We start from the raw sequence: 24,990 nt of genomic DNA, 5'->3' as shown, positions 1-24,990 counted from the left end.
GTCATATATTTTTAATAGTGAATTAAAATTTTGTCTTCTATCATGATGATTAAGTTGTTAAAATAATCAATTGTAAGTTGTTCAAAAATTACTTTTCTATTCATTTCTTGCTATAATAATTTTAGATAATATTAGGATATTTATCAAAGTAGACTGATGAGATCTATTATTTGCTCATTTACATTAGATATTCTGAAATGTCAATAAATTTAACATAAGATTAAGATATAGAATATTGTAATTAATAGTAACAATTAGAGAGACAAGTTTTTTTCACTATTTTATTTTTCGTTCTACCCTGATGTATAAAATACCTAATACCAGTAGTTGTTAAGTCGATAAACGGACCAGCGGTGAAATCCAAACGAAAATTAAACTTACCGTAATCCGCGACTAACTAAATAATTAAATATTAATATTTACATAATATATATATATATATTTATCTGTCTCCGTTGGTAAGCGTTTTTTCATACATACGCGCAATATACGTCGCGTACAGTGTGCATGCTTACGTGCGACAGAGTGGCGTGTGTACGAAAGAAAGGAGTATATAAAAGTGGTAGAAAGAGTATCGATAACTGCGTTCGAGAAAGTACGCGGTAAGTCGATAGATCGCAAAGATCGCGCAGGCGTCTAGCGTAAACTTTATAACACGTATGTTATATGCACACGTGTTCCGTATTGATATAGGTTATGTGTATAACCAGTATATATATATATATTGCCTATATTTCGATGCGCATGCGCATACGATACGCATCATGGCGCGTTATACATACCTATATAGCTGTAGCGATACATACATGTATATATACGATACGTAACGTGTAGAAAAGTATATATATATATACGGATACATGCGATAGCTTAGGTTTATATAATTACGGAACGTTCTACGTGTTTGTTCACTACCATTATTTGTTATAGCGCTTCAGGCGAATATACGTTGATATTTACCATTATCGATATCATACAACATAGCATGCTCGATCGATCGTATCGATTCAAATTACACCTTCGTATATAGGGTATGCGTGCGTGTGTGCGTGTGTATGCGTGCGTGCGTGTATGTGTACTTGAACGAAAATTGCAATTTTACCAATCGTTCGATCGATCGATAGGAAAGTAAAACGAGAATTTAATGCGTTCCAACGTACTTATATACAAATTACACGTTGGGGAATCCGTTCAATGATCCAAGTATATATCGAAGCTTGCTTGATATACTAACGTGTTGCGATGTATAAAGGTTATAGCGAAATAAGATGTGTAAAAGTAAAAGTAACGGTGATGACGTTCCGAAAATCACGTTCAATATCGTTTCTTCAAAGGTGGAGGATTATTAAATTAGGATTACGGTCCTGTGATTTCGTAAAAATTTATTAGAAAAATAAGGCTGATTCATTTGCTGCATCGATTAAAAAAAATCATAAATTCTCTCAGTTTTTCTTAACTGTCCTGGCATCGATCTCTTGAGCTGCATTTTTATTAATATTTTACGAAAAAAAATTGCCAGGATCGTGCTATTTCTTATTGAAGCAACACATGTTCCTCGTTACTAGGAAATATAGCTTTGAAACAAAATCGAGATGTTCCTCTGATTATATCGCTTGTGCGTTCCAATAAAATGTTACTTATAATTTGACATATATTTGTTGTCAAACCATGTAGGCGAGTAAAGTTTCTTCTCATTGTTGCTTCAATGAGGTCGCGGCTTTATATCACGATGAATCATTAACGAGATGGCGAGAAAAATTATTATTCTGTGTGTATTATCCAAAAAAACAAAAACAAAAAAAAAAAAAAGAACGCGTCAAATAGACTGGTAGGGCAGGGAACAAAAAGTTGTTCGGCCTTCTCTCGTTGACGGAGATCGTTTTTTTTTCCCCCCCCTCCCTCGAGAAAAAAAAGGAATCGTTGCTAGAATTATTATTTCTCTTCCCTAAATACTCGTACTAAATATTCATAGCCTCCTCGAATTAATTCGTGCGACAAGGTTCGAAAATTGGTGTATAAATTATAGTCAATAAAAAAATGAGATTAATTAAGTAGCGTTACGTAGGTGTTACGTCTCTAGGCAATCGAGAGCAACTTTGATCAATTCTTGGGTGTCCTTAATAGATGTAGTCGTGCAAAAAGTCAATATGCGATGCGGCTTAAAAAAAAAAAAAGAAACATTTTCATCGAATGTATCTACCCGTCCTTCTTCCTCCCCTCCTCCCCCCCACTCTTCTCTCGTCCACCAATTTTCGAACCAACGGACCAACGAAAAATCTGTTTCGGAGGTTTAAGTAATAAGTAATGAATTACTTGTTTATTATACCCGTCAATGATTAATTGTTAACTGTTGTGACTGTAGATTTTATATTGTACGACTTAATATACATACGTATATATATACATACAATATATATATATATATATTGTATGTATATATATATGTAAGGAAATGAGAATATACAGATAATATATACATACATATATATATATATATATATATTATATACAAATTATATTTGGCACGTATACACGAGTTGTACACAAGTATACGTATTATATATTATGCGTTCTGCTTGATTAGAACTAGTTGATTTTCTTCTTCTTCTTCTTCTTCTTCTTCTTCCTGTGCGCGCGATATTTCTGATCTTCGTCGAGTCAATACGTCCGTGTACCTGCCATTGACAAGAGGGAACATCCGAAGAATAAATACATGATAAATTCAATTCACAGTTTCGGCAATCAGATTCTGAGAAGAAAAAAAAAAAAATATTGCTTTTCCTTGATAAATAAAGGAAAAGTGGCGTATATGTATATAAGTTTGACGCGTTTCCAGTCGCGTTTCCGCTGCGCTCCAACAATTTCCTGTGTACTTGAGTATTGTGCAGATAAGGAAAAAAGGCATTCGGTAGAATTCGATCGATCATTCCTAACGCAATTGATAAAAATAGGGCCGAATCGGATCCGTATTGGATTCTTCGCGAAGAAGATTAATTTTATTTTTGATCGAAATTAGATGATTAAACGATTGATAAAGTCTTATCGTTAGTGTGATAAATTGTTGATGTAATGTTAACGATAAACGAAATGTTGTATCTAATTATTTGAAAAAAAAGAAGGCAACCGTTCCTACGATTAGACAAATTAAAATTAAAAAGATATATCTGAGATTAGTCGTGTGCATTTAATTGATAATCTGCAATTTTTTAATTGCGTCATTGTTCTTCCAAACGATATATGATATAGAAGCGTGAGTAGATAATACGAGATAGTAAGTGCCGTTTCGAGTGCCTTCTTTCCATCTCTGTATAGTAAATAAGCACATTGTGTTAAAAGTAAAATGAAAAAAAAAAAATGGACAAATAAACAAATAAACGAATGCGAGTCGATTCACCGTTACATCGAATGACGATGATTCGGTTGGTTAAACGGGTAGCGCTCCTAACAAGACTCACTCGTAGAATCGCCTAGTATTTTATACTGTACGTACAGACGAGAACGTAATAAACGTAGCGCGAAATCTTAATCTAATTTGTAAGATTGTAGCTTTAATTTCGAATTAAGAAAAAAAACGATCAACGAACGACGCGTACGCGTCAAGTAAAAAAAAGGAAGAACGATGTTATCGACGATCGATAAAACGATGATGAGAAAGAATAACGCTAATAACGCTCCTGAACAACGAATAAAACGCCAAACGGGGAAAAGGATACACGATGCGAAACGCGAATAAAATACGCGAAAGGATAATGCGACGCGAAACGGTCGAGCATTTTCGAACAGGATCATTTTCACTCCTAATTTAACGTGGTCGAAATCGGAGCTCCCTCTGTTAACGTTTTTTCTCGTGTTGTTAGTAACATTTCCAAGACAGTCCTAAACCGTCAATGCATCTAGTCATAGCTTATTACGGCGTTATGTAAATAACCGTTTTACCAATGTCGTAAGGAAACTAAATACGAATACGAATATAAAATAAATAAATGAATAAACGAATGAATTAGTGGACGAAACGATCTTTTATTTTATCTATCGTTAAAATACATCAACCCGATATTTTTGATTTTCCTAATTTGATATAATTTGATATTTTTTTAAAATCATTCATGTTAATATTTATACCTACGAAGTTGAAAGAAGAGACAAAAAAAAGGATAAATCTTTTTTTTTACTTACGTATTGCAAATTAAGTAGAAAATATATATAAATAGAAAAATTCATTTTTAAATAAGATTTTTTTTTTTACTTTGTCTTTGCATCATCATTATATCACAAGAGCAACAAGAATATTCCGATAAAATAATTATACGTATAATTTCTTTTCATCATTAAGATTGAAATTATTAAAAAGAATAATAAATTAATATTCTATTAATAGCAAAAATGCAACTGAAAAAGATTCTTTAATTTTCATAGCAATAGCAGACAAGATTCGATTAAAAATTGATTTATAGGACAATGATTATAAATAGTGAATAATCTATTTATAAAATGATAATAAATAAAGTATTAATTATTATGCAATTCTTTTTAAAATATTGCACATGAAATATAAGAAACTTATACACACATGTCGAATAATTTATCTTTATTTTCTTGGTAAATGAATATACAAAGTTTACATCTAGTTTACTTGCTTATACGATGCATCGAATAATATTGATACGATGTGACAATAATAGTGTCGCTGTTATAATCGCGCATACCATTTTTCTTTTTCTCTTTGCTCCGTTCGCACATTTCCATGAATGGTAAAATCGATGAATCTTTCCTGGATGCAGAAATGGCAAATTGACAAACAAAATTATGAAAACAAATACGAATAATAAATAATTGAAAATGTCAATTTTTCTTGTCTTTCACTCTTTTCATCCTTCTTTTCCTATTTTACATACAGATTCTATGGATATTCATAATTATGCAACGAAAGTAAATCTCATAGGCCGTTCACGGGATGGAAATTATGTTTCGAAATCGAGGATAACAAAATATTTAAAAAATTTAAGGAACAGCAAAAAAAAAAATTATGAGAAGAAATGAAAGAAAAGAGTGAGAAATGCAATCGGACAGACGTCAAAGAAGAAGAGAAAAATGGAATTTGAGCCAGGAATTTGAATACCTTTGGTTTCGTGCTCCGTGAGTATTCAAGAGCGCGCAAAGCGATAGCGTTTAACTGTGAATTAGAATAAATACCAAAGTAAGTCTAATCAGTCTTTATACAATTATTCGTACATATCCGTTAAAGTTTCTCTTTCTTTCTTTCTCTTATCTTCCCCTCCATCGTTCAGTCTCGCTCCCTTCCCTCGTCCCAACCGCTAATTTCACTCGGTCCATATAATTATTTACAAGCCAAAGAAATATACGTGGTCGAGGGCGACCAATTGAATGCGCGCGCACAGATATAGGCACGGACCGCTCGTACACGCGCAAAGGCGCAACCTTTACTTCCCCTGTTTTTGTTTTATTTCCATTTCGCTTTTATCCTCTTTATGTGCGTGCTCGAGACGGAATTCTCGCGGTAAAAACTGTGTGAAATGCTCCGAAACTTTTTTTTTCACTTTCCATTCTCGGATGGCTGTAAAATTGCGAGAGAGAGAAAAAAGTAAATAAATAAATAAAGAAAAATTTCGTAGAAATTCATCGATCGATCTTGTTTTCGGAGCATCTATTTGATCGTGTACGTTTCCGCGTCGAGAGCTGGTCTAAAACGAACGGATAAAAACATATTATCGCTAAAAGAATATATTTCTACGAATAGCAGCGTATCGAAATATCCCATCGAAATTCTTGTTTTCAAATAGCGTAGGTTCGTTCTTGCTTTTGATATTCCTGCTGCTGTTAACAATTGTTATGAAAATGACGAAACAACGAATGGATAAAGTGTATTGGACTGTTGCGAATCTCATAAGTCGTTAAATGTCTCATTTCGATAATTTGATTGATAAAATCACGGTTCTCGTTAAAAAGGAAGCTTTTCTTTTTTTTAAGAGAAATTATTTATGGAAACGAAATATAATATATCATATTAAAAATTATTCGACCATTTCATCTGCAACTGTCCAATAATTCTCGATCATGATCTTATAATTATACACGAAATTTTTCAACAGCAAGAGAATGAAATGAAATTATCTGAAGTTAATAAACGATACGATACGAAATTCGAACCCGATCGTTTTCGAGCCTGGATCATTTTCGACAGATACACATTTCACAAATTGTCCTAATTTTTTTCTTATCTAAATTTCGATCGATGGTGTTCCACGTTAACTATTCGATTACTGAGCATTCTCGTCGTTTCTATGGTCCATTTTCATTGTATGATATGTACGATCGGTATTACAAAGCGTTTATTCCAACTTTTATTCTTTTTCTTACGAGGAAAAGATTTACTTAAAAAATTTAACCGGCCTTCAGGAGACCACCAATCGATCTCATTTACCTGTATCTCTCATCGATTAAAACTCGCTCGAGCTTTAATCCCTCGTCGTTGTCTCTCCTTCTTTTCTTACACGTGTAAGGATTGTTTCTTTTTTTTTTTCTTTTTTTTTTCTTACAAATCGGCGCGTCGCTCTTTCTTTTTTTTTTCTTCGGCATCGAATGAAGATGAAATCAAGTCTCGTATAAAAAATCTTCGTTCGTCGTTACATTGGCATACAAGAGAGAAATGCGTGTAACCCATGCGCATTGAAAAATTCGCTTGAAAAAATATACAAGTACAGTGAAAGCTTTATCGTTTTTTTTTTTTTGCAAATCGATACAGTTCTTTTTCTTTGATATTTTCTCGAAATTATTATGCAAAGAAACGAATCGACATTTTAAAAAAAACCGATTGTATTGTATCTCCCTTATTGTATCTCCCATATAGCTTACCATAAAGCTTTGACTGCATCCATTTCGACGTTCTTTTTTTTTTTTTGTCCTAGAAGAATAGATTGAAATCTTTCAATTTACTCGGAGAAAACGGTTCATCTATTCGATTCTATCCAGGTATAAAAATTATATAGGAATTTTTCTGATTCTAACGGTCGGTCCAGATAACCAAGGATTTCGAGGCTTCGAATGGAATGCGCGCTTGCGATTATCGATTTGTTATAATAATCGCGTAACGAATTTTTCACGACCTCCTCGACCGGTGATCTGGCTCTGACTTTCTCTACTAGCTTCTTCTACTCGGCGACTAACACGTTTTATATTCTCCTACTCCCTCTCTCTACGCACGGAAGAGTTGCGAAATCGTTCGTGAAAACAGTAAGAAAATATAAGTAGGTGGTATTCCCCTTCCGTTGATTTTACATACTGTTAATAGAAAAACTATTCGATTATTCGCCCATCAGCCATTATTAGAGATTATCCATTTATGTCCGCGATATGATGAAAGGTTTGCACTTGTTTTTTTTTAATTAGATTCGAGTTAAAAAGTTAGGCGAAATCGTTCGTGAAGATTGCTTCGTGTGTGAAGGATAAGAAGTAACAGTTAGTTTTTTTGTTTTTTCTTTTTCTTTTTTTTTCAACGAATTGAAAAAAGATATGATGAGTATGGCACAATTTAATCCTTTATGTCCTGGATTATAATTATTTATATCGTGTTTTTTATGTAAACAATGTTTGTAAAAAGCATTGAGAAATATATTTTAAGAAACTTGTTTATGGTTTCTAATAAATATAATATTCATTAATATTGGTATTATTTTATAGCCATCTTAGAAATCTCACATAAAATTTATTTTAATTATTTAGACAATTTTTTAGTGAGCGAACAAGTGAAACAATTAAAAATTATAGGGCAAAGTCTTGTAAATATAATAAGTAAAATAAAACATTTCAATAAAACTGTAATAATTTTTTATACATCGTTCCATATGTATATGGTCGTATATTGTTATATAAACTATTTTTTTGAATGTAATTAATATTTTATATTAATACACGTTTACAAATAGATAAGAGAATCTCATCAAATTACACAATGTGATAATAAAAGAAACACGATAAAATAAAAATAATTATTAGTCAAGACTCGAAGGATTAAAATGTCAACACCACCACAGATATGATATACTAGACGACAGTAATATTTTCAATTTTCTCGCGAACACTACAAATTTTTTTAGGTTAGGTTACCTATAAATTTGATGCATCACTCTTAATTTGTTCCGGGGCCATTCTAGATTCAGGATATGTGCACAAAAGATAGAACGAACACGAGTGTTAAATACAACTCGATGAACACACAGAAAAAGAGATCTGTACATATCGATTCTTTTCGACGTTTGTTCGTGGCTTCTTGATTTCACCTTTTCGCGAGAAACACGCGATACACCGCTCTCTGGCGGTATCGGATGGAGATGCAGGCATTGTACATACCGATTCTACGCATATTTCTAACCTTGTTTCTTGTCTGAAATCGTCGAAAATTGGAAGATATCTCAAAATAACAATCTTTCTTCTAGAGTGCATTCACTTGAGCAGAAAGTTCTTGCTACGTACGTAAATAGTTTCATTACATTTCGATATCTACGTTGAAAGAAAGATTTCCTAACAAATAAGTCGAGGAAGAAAGAAAAAAGCATGCGCAGTATACGTTATATACACTCTTGTCCATAAATCACGGAACATTGATAGTTAAAAGTTTAAAAATGAACAACTCAATTACTTAATTACAGAGTAGATAACGATTTATAAATATTGTTTTATAATCATTATTTCTTATTTAAAGATTTTATCGTGTATTTATCTTTTAATTATCTTTCGATTGTTCACGATTGAAGAACAAATCATTTTCTTTCATACTTCATATCCTGTATCCATAAAGAATATTCAATGTAAAATATTTAATTTATAAAACAAACATAAAAATCTATATGTGTATCTAATAATAATAAAGGTTTATTCAACAACACGAGTGTTGTAAGTTTGTACACGAGTCAAAAGGTAATTAAATATTATTAAACTTTAATAAATATTATAAAAAAAAAACAAGTATATGATTCGTAATTTATGAACAAACGTGTACGCTTTTTCGATGAGCAAGGCACGCCCTTACCACACTTCTTTTCTGCCATTATACTATCCGTGTTATATTATTCGTGTATTTATTAGTCATAGCTTGTAAAGATTGATAAATTCGATCGATGAATCAAAAAATACCGTTTGTTTCGTCGAATGCGTCAACAAGAATTTCTAAATAGCACGTACACTTACAACGTATGATTCATTACGTTTCATAAATTTGAGGTTATGTTCAAATATTGCATTAGGTGTATATGTATAAGCATTGGATAATATACGCGTACGTTATATAAGTTATTATTATCTTGACCGTGTTTTTTTTTTATCCTGTTCCAAAGAGATGTCATTTTCATCGAAAGTCTACAACAACCCGTACTCGAGGTTTTGGTTAGTTAAACATTTAAGATATGGTAAGATATCTCGCGCGCAAAGTTCTTGGATATTAATAATAGCTTTCTAAAGATTTCTTTTTAACTTAATCCATCGTAAGTATCCTAAAATCGTCATCGTTTTTATTGTTCTAAATTCGATGAACTCGGCAAACTATCCGGATTATAATTATTTAATCTATCCATTATGCATTTTTTTATTATTTTTTTTTTTATTATTCCTCTTTATTTCTGTCCACTCGATTATGAAATTGGGAAACATTTCGACCTATATTTATTAAACACGGTATTTATTTGTTGCATCTCGTATCGTATCATCGTTGTATATTAATAAACAGTCAATTAGCGAAATCATACAATTCGAAATGCGTTTTAATCGACGTGCGTATCAAATTTAATATATATATGTATATATGGATGGAAATACGATCTTTGATTGTATACAACGCTGATACAAGACACGATTATTCAAGATAGGAGTGCATTTCTTCGCGTTTCCTCGATTAAAATTACGATGATCGCGAAAAATAAAATTATCGTAATAGCGCAAGCGATATTAAATACTTTAATATTTCACTACGCGTTAAGCGATTACGAGCGAACGAAAAGAACGAACACTTCTCGAGCGCTTTTTGTTCGCGAAACAGGACGAAATAACATGGCAGTCGATAAATAAATTCATATTGTGACGAAGATCTAAAGATCTTTGCGATTATAGTTATCAATATGGCAGTAAGTTTCTTAACTTTTTTTTTTTTTTTTTCTTTTTAATATAATCATCCATTGACTGGTCGTATTAGTCTATATATATATATATATGGTTATCTCATTGTGCGCGATGAGACTTACATTTTCGAATACTTTCCACGTGAATGTGTTAAATAAATAAAATTTCTCTAATGCATACAATAATTGAATAAATTTTTTACGATCAAATTATTTTTACCTCTCTTTTTCAATTTTCAACACATGCGTTATTGCTAATTATCTTCACAAATCTTTTCTTTTTACTCGTATTAATAAATATTCAAAGACGTTCCTTACAAAAAGTAACGAAAGATAAAATTAAAATCTAGGGGAAAAAGTCTTTGAAAAGAAGAAAATTTTTATCTTGCACGTATTATAATAGCAATTGACGAGTAACGCAAGCAACGATTCAGTGTCTCGCAGGATATGTTCATTGCGATCGGGATATTCATCAATTCGAACGAATCAACTGTATCGGGGCTCGAGAAGCGGGTAGACAATACGCGAGATGTGATTTACAAGTGGTATACGAAGAAACATTTAATATGGAAGAACGAGACAAAATGTTTGTCGCGACAGACGGTGGTGGTTTTTTTTGTGTATCGAAAATAAAATGACCGTACGTGTCGGACGTGTTCTCATGGATCGAATCGAAAGTGTGATATGTAACTCCTTAATACGATGGTGCGATAATGAGACGCGCATGCGCGAACAACGATCCCCGAGAAAACCTTTTCTTCTTTCAAAAAGATCTCGAGAAGCAGTCGTGGGCACGAACGACGATCCAGGAAATCCGTGATCAGGAAACAGTGTAACGTTTGCTCGGCGCGGAGCGAGAGCGAAGAGGGTGGACGATCGAACGAGGTCTCTAGTGAGGCAAACACGTGTCGGAATCACCGCTACTGGCCATGGAAAAGTTTGCCGAGTCGCGATCGCTCTGCCTGATCTGGGCGGTGGTGGTCAGCTTGCCGTTAACTTGGGACGCTTGGGGGAAGGTGTGGTGGCCGGGCAGCGCCCAGGGCTGCGTGTGCAGTTGTACAGGCGGGAACCTCTTGACGAAAGGATTGTTGGGGGCGGGCGCTATGCCGGGGAGAAGTCTGACGCCGTTGTGATGGGACGGTAAAGTAGTGTGCGCGGGCACCGTCGAGTGTACCTGCGGTGGAACGAAAGCGTGCCTCGGCACGGATCCACAGCTCCCGCTCGAGCCGCCCATGTGTGATCCGGCCATACTGTGAGAGGCGTGGGGCAGAGGCATGGTGGAGCAATGCGGGTACGTCACCACAGGTTGGGTCGGGTAATGCGGCAACGTCGCGGACGAGGCGTGAACGCGAACGTCGTTGCTCTCCGTGAATGACGTCATCCTCATGTTGGTGGACCGGCCGAACGGCTCCTCGTTCGGGTTCAAGGGCTCCGTCAACTTCGTCCTGGACAGCTTCCGCCGTATCACCACGGTCGCCTCGTTCGGATTCTCGAGGATAACGGCCGGGCATCCTTGGCCAACCGTGGCGGCGATATCGTTGTTCACGTTAACGTTCGTGCTCCCACTCACGCTCGTCACCGTGTTGTTCACGCTGGGATTAGCGTTCGCGTTTGAACTCGCATTGGCGAACAGCGGCACGTGGTTCGCGTACTGAGGCGAGGAAAAGGAATGGCTGGTGCCGGGACGACTATTCGGCGGTGAAAACGCGATGGCAGCGGTCGGTGGCTGAATCCCGCGTTGCAGGGAACAACTGCGCCACTGGTCGCGCGGCTCCTCGTTATCTCGTTGCTCGGCAACGTTCGTGGCGCAGTTGCCACTTGTCACGTCGTCCACGCTGGTCGCTCGCCGTTGACAGCTGCTGTTGCTCCCATTGCTTGCGTTACTGTGCACGCCGCTAGAGGACGTTTCGCTGTGGCTGCTCGCGTTACTGTGCCCCGCCACCGAGCCGGCTCCGCTATTACCCCCCACCACGGCGTCCAACGGTGGAGAATTGGAGGAATCCGAGCGAGGCGTCAATTCCTCGTGCGGCATTCCTGAATCTGCTCGGCGCAAGCATCGTGGCGTGTGTCCTCCGTTCGTCTGGAACCGATAAAATCTTGTTTCCCTCTCGTTCTTTCTCGAAATATTATTTATAACAACGAGGAAACGATTAACGATTCGATCGATTTATCACTTGTGCGAACCATAGTTGATAAATTATGCTTAAGATAAAGATTCTACGCTTCGAAAAGTTTATCCTTCGATGAAACGATTGGAAAAGATTGTTAGTACCTGGGTGTTAGTGGTTAGTAACGCCGTGACAACTTCGGTAGTCGGTGCACAAGTCGGAGTCGGAGTTGGAGACGGAGTCGGAGGTGGCAGTGGAAGTGGCTCCGAGGAGGAATCGGGCAAAGGGTCTGGAGTCAAGAGAGGCGAAGGGTCGCCTTCCGAAGGTTGCAGATCGCGGTTTGCACTCGCGTAGTACGTCACTTGGTCATCGTTCACGCACTCGAGCAGCTGTTGGATGATAACGTTCGCAATAATTAATCGCCAGCCTGTGTTTTGCTAAATTTTAAACCGCGATGTTAGGAGAACAAGTCTACGAGAGTTTCGACATGAAAAATCATGTGAGATGGTATGAAATCGGAAAATAGAAAAAAAAAAAACTAATTGTATGGAAAAGAAAAAAACAAAACAGAAAGACAATTTCACAGTAGTTTCACACGTGCAACGACGCTTATCAGCTGTGAACATCAATGCTAGCCTTTAGTTTTCTAAAATACAGACTTATAGATATTGTCTGTAGACATACAATATATCCATATATATTATATTCTTTAATTTGTACGTTTTTCATGTGATATATTCGAAAACTTATATCGACCAATATTTTTCTTTTACTTTTTCTTTCTGTAATAAACAATAAATTAAGTTTTTTTTTTAATAACTGACATAATAGTTTCTACAGGCAATGTCAGAAACTCTGCACGCCACACTAATGAAAAATACATTAAAGTAAGTGTATCTATAATTGTAATAATTTACTCAAGTTTTGTTTCATCGTGTTGTTTCGCCAATGTGCTCTTAGAGAGTTTATTTGTAACTGTCAATGTATAATATCATATATATAGCGTTACTGCTTGTATTAGAGCAAGGTTCAAAGAATCCAGAGAAGGACAAGCGCAAGGATCGAACGTGCATCATTATCGATCGATCGATCTCAAGAATCAAACTCTTGATAAAAATTTAATATTTACGTGTAATTTCTATTCAATCAATAATTTTGTCTTCTCTATCTTCCTTACATCTATATAATCTATATACACTACCACACGTTAATATTACACAACACACACGCAGTGTTAGCTAGTGTTAGTGTCATTACGTACGAAGCGTCAAACACTTGAAAGGAACGAAATGAAAGAAAAAACACATTTTTGTACATCTTACGTTTCCAAATTTAGGTATACCGTCCCTACGAGATATCAGCCATCTTTCCCACTGTTAAAGCAAAAGAAAAAAGAAAAAAAAAATTAAACGTTGGAAAGAGAGAGAGAGAGAGATAGTCGCGACAAAAGCGGAAGAATAAAATAAAATAAAATAAAAATACTTTACGATCGACGGAACGATTTATCGTGAATTGAAAAATTAAAAAGATCGATGGTTTAGTGATAAGTGATAAGCAAAATGATATAACTATCGGCATACCTTGTTCTCTTCGGATGTTGAATCATCGGCCGGATCCAACGACGTAATTAACGGTAATTCCCGTAACGTGGCGTAATCTCCGTCATCTTCAGGGCCTCCGTCACCATTGCCTCGTCTGATTTTTCCTTTATTACTGTAATTCGAACGCAACAAGTCGTGACACGTTACAATTAGTATTCTCAGCGCGGATTACTTGGCGATTACCAAAAAAAGGATCGAAAGGGAAACGGGAGAGAAGGAGAGAACGAGAGAAAGAAAGAGAGAGAGAGAGACGAGGAAACGGGAAGGGATCATAAAAAAAAAAAAGAAAATGACATATTAATGTCAAGTTCGTGAAATGATTCATTGAATATTTTATTATCGATAAATATATACATGTATAATACGATATCTTATCCAATCACGTTTGTAGAAGCAATAGTGGGCAAGAAATAAGGGCAGAATTGATAATTACACGTGCTAGCAATGCGTGGCGTTAACTCTTCGCGATTCTTTTATTCGTCTCTTGTTCACAAAAATATCAATAAATTCGCTGTTTGACGAACAAAGATGCCTTTCGAAACGAATGTTCTTATCTGGTGAAGCTCGATGGAAACGTGACAATTTTATTCCTTATCACTTTTCCTCCAAGCTTTTATTAAATACTTTGTAAATCTCAAAGAGTTAACCAATATAGAATTTATTCGTTAAAGCAGACAATTTGATAAAATTAGCCAACACGCGGATATTTATATATATATAAAACTGTACGTACTTTAAGCACGAGATGATACCAACATGGTACGATCGAGTGAAAAAAAAGAGAGAGAGAGAGAGAAAAAAAGATTCAAGGTGAGAAAGAGGATCGATAGAGAACATTATACTAGCTTGAATATTGTAAAAGTAACAAATATCGTAAAAATACATAATAGCAAAAGCAAAGAAATTTCGCGGGGAAAACGCACGCCGATCAAAGGGAAAAGGGTTATGTAAATTTTTAAATGATTGGATGTTAGATCAGAATTGGGACGACAGATTCTACGTATAATAATTTTGGATTAGCAAAAGGAAGGAGAGAGAGAGAGAGAGAGAGAGAAACGAAAGTGAAAGACGAGCAATGAGCACGGGCACAACGATACATACAGAAAGACATCAAGAGGAGGGAGGAGGGTAGTTACCGCGAGCCTGACGTACTAGGCAGGTCGTTAAAGGTGACCTTGGGTTTCAATTTCTTGTTCAGCCATCCTTTCTCCGTGGCTGGTGCACCGTTCTCGTTCGGCGATCTAGTCGGCGACGGGCGCAATTTCGGTCTCAACCAATAGATTTGTTCATCGTCGGCCACTGAATCGCCGTTAACCGAATCAGTGTTTCCTATATTAGTTAAAAGAAAATAGAAAAAAGACATGCAAATAGGTTATACGTATTTTTTAGTAGTAACAAAAAAGAGTTATTGCACAAAATTTATCTGTTTCGAATCACTGAATCTTTTAGATGAAGCTATATTTATGTATATTGTATTGTAGAAAACATTGTAAAAAATTTATTTGTTTCGAGTCATTTTGAATCTTTTAGATAAAGCTATATAGGTTATATCGTAGAAAATATATTATAGAAAATTTATGTTTCAAATCACTTTGAATCTTCTAAATGAAGCTATATTTATATAGGTTATGTCGTAAAAAACATTGTACAAAATTTATCTGTTTCGAGTCACTTTGAATCTTTTAGATGAAGCTATTTATATAGGTTATGTGATAGAAAACATTGTACAAAATTTATTTGCTTCGAATCACTTTGAATCTTTTAGATGAAGCTATATTTATGTAGATTGTATCGTAGAAAACATTATATAAAATTAATCTATTTTGAATCATTTTGAATCTTTTAGATGAAGTTATATTTATATTAGGTTATATCGTAGAAAATTTATCTATTTCGAAACATTTTGAATCTTTTAGATGAAGCTATATTTATATTAGGTTATATCGTAGAAAATTTATCTGTTTCGAATCATTTTGAATCTTTTAGATGAAGCTATTTATATAGGTTATGTCATAGAAAACATTATACAAAATTTATCTGTTTCGAGTCACTAAATCTTTTAGATGAAACTATTTATATAAGTTATGTCGTAGAAAACATTGTAAAAAATTTATCTGTTTCGAGTCACTTTGAATCTTTTAGATGAAGCTATATTTATATAGGTTATATCGTAAAATATTGTACAAAATTTATCTGTTTCGAATCATTTTGAATCTTTTAGATGAAGCTATATTTATATAGGTTATATCGTAGAAAACATTGTACAAAATTTATCTGTTTCGAGTCACTTTGAATTTTTTAGATGAAGCTATTTATATAGGTTATGTCATAGAAAACATTGTAAAAAATTTATCTGTTTCGAGTCATTTTGAATCTTTTAGATGAAGCTATATTTATATAGGTTATATCGTAGAAAACATTGTATAAAATTTATCTGTTTCACTTTGAATCTTTTAGATGAAGCTATATTTATATAGGTTATGTTATAGAAAATATTAAAATGGATAAATTTTGATTTAGCAATGTTTGTTACATAGTCACGAGATGGTTAAAAAAATCACATTTTTTACCTTGAGCTCGCGCTTTCCTCTCGATAGCTGCCTTTTGTATCACGCTCATGATAGCCTTTTTCGGTGAAGCGTCGGCAATAGTGTACGTCCTGCCGTTACCGACAACCAGCAACGGCGCATTGGTTCCGTCCTCATCGTCCCTGGCCGATAACAGATCGACGTCGGTCACGAGCTTCACCGATCTTGCGGATCTAACGGTTGCACGGCCGATAGTCACTCGCAATTTGAACGTCCAGCGTTGCTTTATCGTGAGGAATATCCATAAAACCAGCCACAGGAAGAGATGCAGGACGGTGGCGACAAGACATGCTAAAATTGCACCGTCCAGGCTGCCACGGTACACGACACTGTAGTCGTAGAGCAACGGCGCGCTGCATATCGCGATTGCAAGGAATACGCATAAAGCGGTACAATGGATAAAGTATATCCAACCGTTCCCGTTTCGGTTCTCCTTTGACAAGATGATTCGACGCTCACGTTCGTGATTTAGAAACGCTGTGAATCTGTGTTATATAATAAAATGGATGGAACGGTTACACGCTTTGTTTATTTTGCGGACGATAAAGAAGTGAACGGAACAGAACGGAATAGAACGGAACGGAACGGAATGGAACGGAATGGAATGGAATGGAATGGAATGGAACGGAACGGAATGGAACGGAATGGAATGGAACGGAACGGAACGGAATGGAATGGAATGGAAGAAAACGAAAGAAGGCAACTTACCTGCCGTAAGCGTAGAAATACATCACCATGCTTGAGCAAAGCACCAAAAGGGAGGAGAGAGCGAACAGAACGAGCGTAACATGTGGATTCAGCAAAAAGTACGAGTCCCCGAAAATGGTCGATATGCTGCTTGTGGTTGATATCGTACGATACTGTTGACGAAGAACTGGTAGCACCTTCAAAGGCCCCATTACTTGGACCTGAAAACAGATCAAAACAGATTTCTTGATTTAACGGACGAAATGACAGAAAGTAAGATACGAAGCGGAAATAGGTTATGTTTACAACTCGCCTTGTAAAGAACGGACATTCCAACGTAGGCCAATAAGCTCTGGGCGGAATTGACGATTAACTGGAAGCTAAAAATTGTGGCCAATGGTTTATTGCACGACCAAAAAACCGCCGGATACCTCACGGAATATACGCCAAGAGCGACTGCGTAATTCAAATACTCGAGAGTGATAGGTCCGTACGATTCAGCTGTAGAAAAATAATTACGTAATGAAACGTAACGAGAGGAATTAAAGAAAAATGAAGAAAAGATATCATACCTGATTGTAATTCAAGATTCAACTTTTCCGGATGATCCAAATCAGCCAAGCTGTTCATCGTTAACGACATGCTCTGCGCGGTCATATTTCCAACAGAGATAGTCTTCGGTCTGATCGTCGTCGAATTTCTTCCTACGTTCTTCGTTTTCGACTTGCTCTTTAAACTATTATTTTTAACGATCGTTTTGGTGGTGATTGGTCGCTTAACAGTATTCCCATACTTCATCGAGCTGGTCGTCGAGGGAAAAGTGGACGCGAGCGTCGACGCTGCCACGGCGGTGGTCGCGGTTCCAGTAGCAGTAGCTATCTTTCCCATCTCCGCCGTTCTCGTCGATGCCCGCGCGTCGCTCCTAGTTGTCAACAACGTTGCCGTCATCGTTGTCATTGTTGCCGCGTCTATACTCGTCGTTCTCATTGTCGTCGTTGTAATCGACGATGCACTGCCATTGGCGGGCATCGTCGAGTTCAAAATCGTGGACGGTGTTTTCGGTGCATCGATAATGATTTCTCGAGTCGAGGGAGTAGTACTTGTAGCTCCTTTGGCAGGTAGGGCGGAAGTGGTACTCGGAACTCGAGTATCAGATGTTGCTAAACCGTTACTCGCCGCTCGAAATAACCCGTTATACCTTGTAGTCTCCTGGTGTCGAGATTCGACCGCGATCGATTTATTGATAAGATCGATCAATTCTGATTTCACGGTGGTAATATCGTTCCCTGTGTTATCGGTCGATTCGTCGTCGGGTATTAAAGTGACGAAAGGTTGGGGCGTTATGAAACCGGTTAAGATGCTAAGATTTACGGTCGGATTCATGAAGCTCGACACGACCAGCCGATCGCGATGAGTCACCAGCCAATCCAGATCCGTACGCCATATCGTTTCTACAAAATATAAAACGTACGAAAGCTTTGTGTAAATACGATTAATCCTGTTTGATCATCTGAATCGATTCGATGGACGAGCATTACTTTACGCGGGATCTGTTCACAAGTTGATCGAATGCACAAACGTAAAATTTTATTATAAAGGGGGAGGGAAAAAGAAGGGAGAAAAGATGTTTGATGAGATGTATAATAATAATTGTAACGACAGAATCAATCAATTAATACTCGCATATTTTTATAAACTTTTATTCGTTTAAAATAATAAAATCGTTTAATCGAATATTTTCGTTTATTACAATGAAATCATTCCATAAAGTTATTATATATTTATAATAATTGTGACGACAGAATCAAATTAATTTCTACTCCACATACTTTTATAAACTTTATTCGTTTAAAATAATAAAATCGGATATTTTCCGTTTACACGATGAAATTATTCCGCAAAGCAATTGTTTCTCGATATTAAAAAAAAAAAGGGGGAGCGAGTAAAAGGAAGTGAAAAAAATGAAAGCGAAAAGCTATCGAATCGAGTCTCTGAGAATCTGAGAGGCAACCGTATCGCGAATTGAGGAATAGGGTTACTCGTTGGAGGGAACGAGATGGTAAACGGTTAAGTTGTCCAAGGTAGAAGGAGAAATCCTGTAGCTAGCTGTATACACACACCTGGCCGATCAATACACGAACCAGAACGTAGTCAGGACGAGGTTGCCCCGTTACATTCCAACCGCCCCTTTTCTCCATGCGCGCGAGTCATTTTACCCCATAACGATAGCGATCTGAATCCGAGACGCGATCGATCGATTACCCGCATCATCGATCCGATCGAAATTTTCTTAACGAGTTGGAACGATGAAAAGGAACGCCCAAAAAAAATTGCTTGCAATTGCGATGATACCAGAAAATACACCCAGCTTCCCACTCGACTAACAAATCTCACGATTCATCACGATTTTCGTTTAAAAATGAACCGCGAAACTTCGAATTGAAATTTTGAAAAAAAAATATATAAATTTAAAAAAAAAGCTTGTTATTTGATATTAAATTTCGAATAATTTTTCGTACGAAAATTTGAAAAACGAATTATTTATTGCCAAAAAAAAAACTAGAATATCTTACGTATCTAAATTCAATAAAATCAATTCAAATAAAATAAAATCGTCGAAATGAAAATATACCCAGCTTCCCACTCGACTAACAAATCTCACGATTCATCACGATTTTCGTTTAAAAATGTACCGCGAAACTTCGAATTGAAATTTTGAAAAAAAAAAAAATATATAAATTTAAAAAAAAAGCTTGTTATTTATATTAAATTTCGAATAATTTTTCGTACGAAAATTTGAAAAACGAATTATTTATTGCCAAAAAAAAAACTACGATATCTTACGTATCTAAATTGTCAAATAAAATAAAATCGTCGAAACGAAAATATTGTATACCCAGCTTCCCACTCGACTAACAAATCTCACGATTCATCACGATTTTCGTTTAAAAATGAACCGCGAAACTTCGAATTGAAATTTTGAAAAAAAAAAATATATAAATTTAAAAAAAAAGCTTGTTATTTAATATTAAATTTCGAATAATTTTTCGTACGAAAATTTGAAAAACGAATTATTTATTGCCAAAAAAAAAACTACGATTCATCACGATTTTTCGTTTAAAAATGAACCGCGAAACTCGAATGAGTCGAATTGAAATTTTGAAAAAAAAAAATATATAAATTTAAAAAAAAGCTTGTTATTTAATATTAAATTGAATAATTTTTCGTACGAAAATTTGAAAAACGAATTATTTATTAAAAAAAAACTACGATATCTTACGTATCTAAATTATATATTGTCAAATAAAATAAAATCGTCGAAACGAAAATATTGTATACCCAGCTTCCCACTCGACTAACAAATCTCACGATTCATCACGATTTTCGTTTAAAAATGAACCGCGAAACTTCGAATTGAAATTTTGAAAAAAAAAAAAATATATAAATTTAAAAAAAAAGCTTGTTATTTAATATTAAATTTCGAATAATTTTTCGTACCAAAATTTAAAAAACGAATTATTTATTGGTAAAAAAAAACTACGATTCATCACGATTTTTCGTTTAAAAATGAACCGCGAAACTCGAACGAGTCGAATTGAAATTTTGAAAAAAAAAAAATATATAAATTTAAAAAAAAAGCTTGTTATTTGATATTAAATTTCGAATAATTTTTCGTACGAAAATTTGAAAAACGAATTATTTATTGATAAAAAAAAACTACGATGTTACGTATCTAAATTGTCAAATACAATAAAATCATCGAAACGAAAATATTGTATACCCAGCTTCCCACTCGACTAACAAATCTCACGATTCATCACGATTTTCATTTAAAAATGAACCGCGAAACTTCGAATTGAAATTTTGAAAAAAAAAAAATATATAAATTTAAAAAAAAAGCTTGTTATTTAATATTAAATTTCGAATAATTTTTCGTACCAAAATTTAAAAAACGAATTATTTATTGGTAAAAAAAACTACGATTCATCACGATTTTTCGTTTAAAAATGAACCGCGAAATTCGAACGAGTCGAATTGAAATTTTGAAAAAAAAAAAATATATAAATTTAAAAAAAAGCTTGTTATTTGATATTAAATTTCGAATAATTTTTCGTACGAAAATTTGAAAAACGAATTATTTATTGCCAAAAAAAAAACTACGATATCTTACGTATCTAAATTGTCAAATACAATAAAATCATCGAAACGAAAATATTGTATACCCAGCTTCCCACTCGACTAACAAATCTCACGATTCATCACGATTTTCATTTAAAAATGAACCGCGAAACTTCGAATTGAAATTTTGAAAAAAAAAAAAATATATAAATTTAAAAAAAAAGCTTGTTATTTAATATTAAATTTCGAATAATTTTTCGTACCAAAATTTAAAAAACGAATTATTTATTGGTAAAAAAAAACTACGATTCATCACGATTTTTCGTTTAAAAATGAACCGCGAAATTCGAACGAGTCGAATTGAAATTTTGAAAAAAAAAAAATATATAAATTTAAAAAAAAGCTTGTTATTTGATATTAAATTTCGAATAATTTTTCGTACGAAAATTTGAAAAACGAATTATTTATTGCCAAAAAAAAAACTACGATATCTTACGTATCTAAATTGTCAAATACAATAAAATCGTCGAAACGAAAATATATGGTTGTTGATCATTATTACCTTTTGGCAAAAATCCAGCGTGTATCAGCCTAGCCTCCATGAGAAGCGAGGGTAGGAGGAAGCACATGGCTGTACAAAGGTGCACGAAAGCGGCCGTGGGACCCCCGTGCCGCCATAAATTGTTTGCCAAACCTGCGAATTCACCACGAAATCGTGTATATACCTTATGATTGTCCTCGAGTAAACAGTCCCCCTCCCCCTGCCGTGACGTTTTTCAACGCAACGAAAGCTTAAAAAATGAAAGCCTAGAAAGAAAAAAAAATAAAGAACAGTGTGTTACTTACTGTGGTCGGGATTGTTGGTGAGCAGGGACGAAGGCGGATCGCGCGAACACGCGCTCAAATGGCGGCCAAGTTTCACCCCATCGTTCGCCAGGTTGCCGAGCTTTAAAAATGCCGCGCCGAGAAGAACGGGCAGCAAAACGACTCCAGCACCGGCCAGCACCAAGCACGCGTACAACTCCACCTTTGGCGGTGGAGCGTCCGCAGGCCAAGGTAACGATAAATACGCTGGAAAAATTCCCCCTCTTTTTCTCTCTCTCTCTCTCTTTTCACGTTTATACACGCTTCTTTTTTCTACTCCTCGAGAAGAGAAATAAAGAACCGAGGGAAAGAACGGGCTCTCACTTACCGGCGAACCTTTTCGCGTATCTTAACCCGATGTAAGCTTGAAAAGCGACCGCCAAAACACCGTACCAGACGGACCACAAACTATTCACGTGACCTCGTATACAAGAGCTGCGTCTGGCCGATCTTCGGGGTTTTTTCGTTTTGTTGGCTGTTGTAATACCACTGGAATTTATGCTAGACACTATCGGAAGCGGTTTTAACGGCTTCTTACACTTTGCTTGATTTATCTCGTTATTGTTCTCGTAACCCATTAAGCTTCCCGTCATTGACATCTTGTCCTGGAAGAGGAAAAGTTTTTCGTTCGAAGTTTGAAGAAGAAAGAAATGAAAACCATTTTTTTTTTTTTTCAAATATCATTAATCATGGATATTTATAATTTTGTATAATTTTATTTAGAAAAAAAGAAGAGGAATAGAAGAAAAATTATTTTAAATAATTCTTATAAGCTTGTTTCTTTCCTTGTCAAAGGAAAAAGAACGTTTTAAACGATCTTTTGTTCATGATTTATATAAAATATAGAGAAAAATTGGAGAGATGGTGGGATTAAAATTCGATATGTGAGAAAGTTGTTTGAACGATTCTATTTAAATATTTACCGAGTATTCTGCTGTTTCTGGTGTAGGCGTCTTAATGTTTCGAATGAGTTAGTTCGGAACAATCGATTCGGAGCTCTGACATCTTTAGAGGTGACAGCGCCGCCTGAAACAGAGAAGGGGAGGAGACGAATTAGCAAATTGATCCTCTGCGAATCTAATGACTAGGTAACACCAGAGAAATCACGTGAACATTTCTAATTCGATTTTGATTGACGCATACACGAGTTAATTTTATTATTAATTAAACGAAAATTTGTAACTTTTCACTTTTACTAGTTTCTTGAGAAAAACTTCAAAGAGATTCTATGATAATCCTATAATAATGGATTATAAAATGGAGAAAGATATATTTAAATATGATTTTTATATTGGACAAAAAAAAATAGAAAATGCATTTATAATAATAAAATCCATATTGATAAAAAAATATGAAAAATTGAATTAAAAAAAATGAAATTGACACTGATTAAATTAATTTGAAATATTTAATCCATCAACTAGAAATTATTTTTCAATAAATTGATTATTTATAATCTTACCAATTATTATTTTTCCTAGAATTTTTTGATTAATTCGATTAAGAATCATATTTATTATAGAAACATTAATAAACTTTATATATGATGAATTTAAAGTTGTATCAAAATCTAAATTATTATTTTTATTAGATTAATATTTTTAGTTTAATTCCTTATGTTTTTACATTAACTAGACATTTATTATTAAATATAATTTTATCTTTAACTTTTATGATTTAGATTTTTAATCTACTTAATTTATAATAATTATATTTAGTACCATTAAATTCATCTGTATTTTTGATAAATTTTATAGTAATTATTGAACTTATTAGAACTTAATTATTCGACCTTGAATTTTATCTACATAAATATAATTTTAAAATAGAATGTAATGTTCAGCTTTAAATCCTTCAATAATTTTTTCTCTGAAAAAATTACAAGAAACAAGTTGAGAAAAGTATAAAGAAATATACTTTCAATATACATTTAGATTCACAAGTATTTAATATTTTTAATAATTATATACAATTTAAAACTCTTAAATGATCAATAAAAATAAATATAATAAAGAATAATAACAAAATAATTAAGTAACCACAACGTCAAGACTGTTATAATTTTGTAGCTATAAAAAAGATCATTTTAATAGATAAAAACAAAACGAATCGTTCAAAATCGTTTAAAACAATATATACACGTATAAACTTTAATAGAAAAAAAATTACGCATCTCTTTCGATAAGATAAGAATTCAAGAAGGATCCTTGAAGAAAAGGATAAAAAAAAAACGGCCACGAGAGAACGTCAGAAGACGCACGATCTCGATAAAAGGATCGCAAGACGGGGTTACACGAGTGCAAAGTCTCAAGTGACGAGTTAAGTACTTATTGCGCTTAAGCGGTGTCGTTTGATGGGAGAATAGCCGAGAAAGAGGGGAGGAAACTCGCTCGAGGGGTGCTGTGAGCATTGTTCGAAAAGTTGCGCAGAAAATTACGCGCCGTGTCTATCCGTGAGCAATGCCCCGATGCTTCTCCCCAATCGTAAAAAAGCGGCGACAATGGCGGGCGCGAGAGCAACAAAAATGATCGGGTGGCTTAATGCCTAACAGTGTCAGTAGAGAGCGCGGTGTAGAGTCGTACGAAAGGGAGGGGGGAGTCGAAACAGAGAGAGGGCGTACCGTGATAATTCTAGTGCTCTTACGACCACATCCATCCATCCTCCCTTCCCCCTCCCTCTACCAGCTTTTCTTTTCTATCCTGCCACGGCATGGCAAAGTCGGCTTTCTTTGGCTTCTTTGAAAGAAGCCGGTTTTCCAAGGTGATTACTTCGGTGGAAATTCTTTTTTAGCCAGATATTGCTCCCGATCTCACTTTGCGACGAGATTTGAAAGGAAAAAGAGGAGAGATACCGCGGAGACGACCTTACACAACGGAGATTCCTCTATCTTGTCGAA

General features: G+C 34.9%; 1 protein-coding gene across 5 annotated transcripts in view; it reads right to left on the bottom strand.

Moving 5' to 3' along the window:
• Window positions 1-4,573: 4,573 nt before the first annotated feature.
• LOC551130 (protein tincar) overlaps window positions 4,574-24,990 on the bottom strand; it is a 56,129-nt gene continuing 35,712 nt past the window's right edge. For 2 of the 5 annotated variants that reach the window (XM_006560841.3, XM_006560842.3), the window contains 13 exons: window positions 23,018-23,120; window positions 22,423-22,699; window positions 22,077-22,301; window positions 21,793-21,924; window positions 17,684-18,562; window positions 17,425-17,612; window positions 17,133-17,332; window positions 16,407-16,909; window positions 14,973-15,165; window positions 13,816-13,948; window positions 13,558-13,608; window positions 12,400-12,624; window positions 4,574-12,207 (listed from right to left, as the gene is read on the bottom strand). In XM_006560841.3, coding sequence (XP_006560904.1) covers window positions 11,017-12,207; window positions 12,400-12,624; window positions 13,558-13,608; window positions 13,816-13,948; window positions 14,973-15,165; window positions 16,407-16,909; window positions 17,133-17,332; window positions 17,425-17,612; window positions 17,684-18,562; window positions 21,793-21,924; window positions 22,077-22,301; window positions 22,423-22,693 — 4,191 coding nt within the window. In that variant the 5' untranslated portion in view covers window positions 22,694-22,699; window positions 23,018-23,120 and the 3' untranslated portion in view covers window positions 4,574-11,016. The remainder of the gene's footprint in view (window positions 12,208-12,399; window positions 12,625-13,557; window positions 13,609-13,815; window positions 13,949-14,972; window positions 15,166-16,406; window positions 16,910-17,132; window positions 17,333-17,424; window positions 17,613-17,683; window positions 18,563-21,792; window positions 21,925-22,076; window positions 22,302-22,422; window positions 22,700-23,017; window positions 23,121-24,990) is intronic. The other 3 variants (XM_026441864.1, XM_026441863.1, XM_026441865.1) reach the window with 3 other exon arrangements.

Source organism: Apis mellifera, linkage group LG7 (genome assembly GCF_003254395.2).
Source record: "Apis mellifera strain DH4 linkage group LG7, Amel_HAv3.1, whole genome shotgun sequence".
Lineage (NCBI taxonomy): Eukaryota > Metazoa > Arthropoda > Insecta > Hymenoptera > Apidae > Apis > Apis mellifera.
Note: the sequence above shows the minus strand (reverse complement) of the source record. Positions and strands in the feature narration are given on the sequence as shown.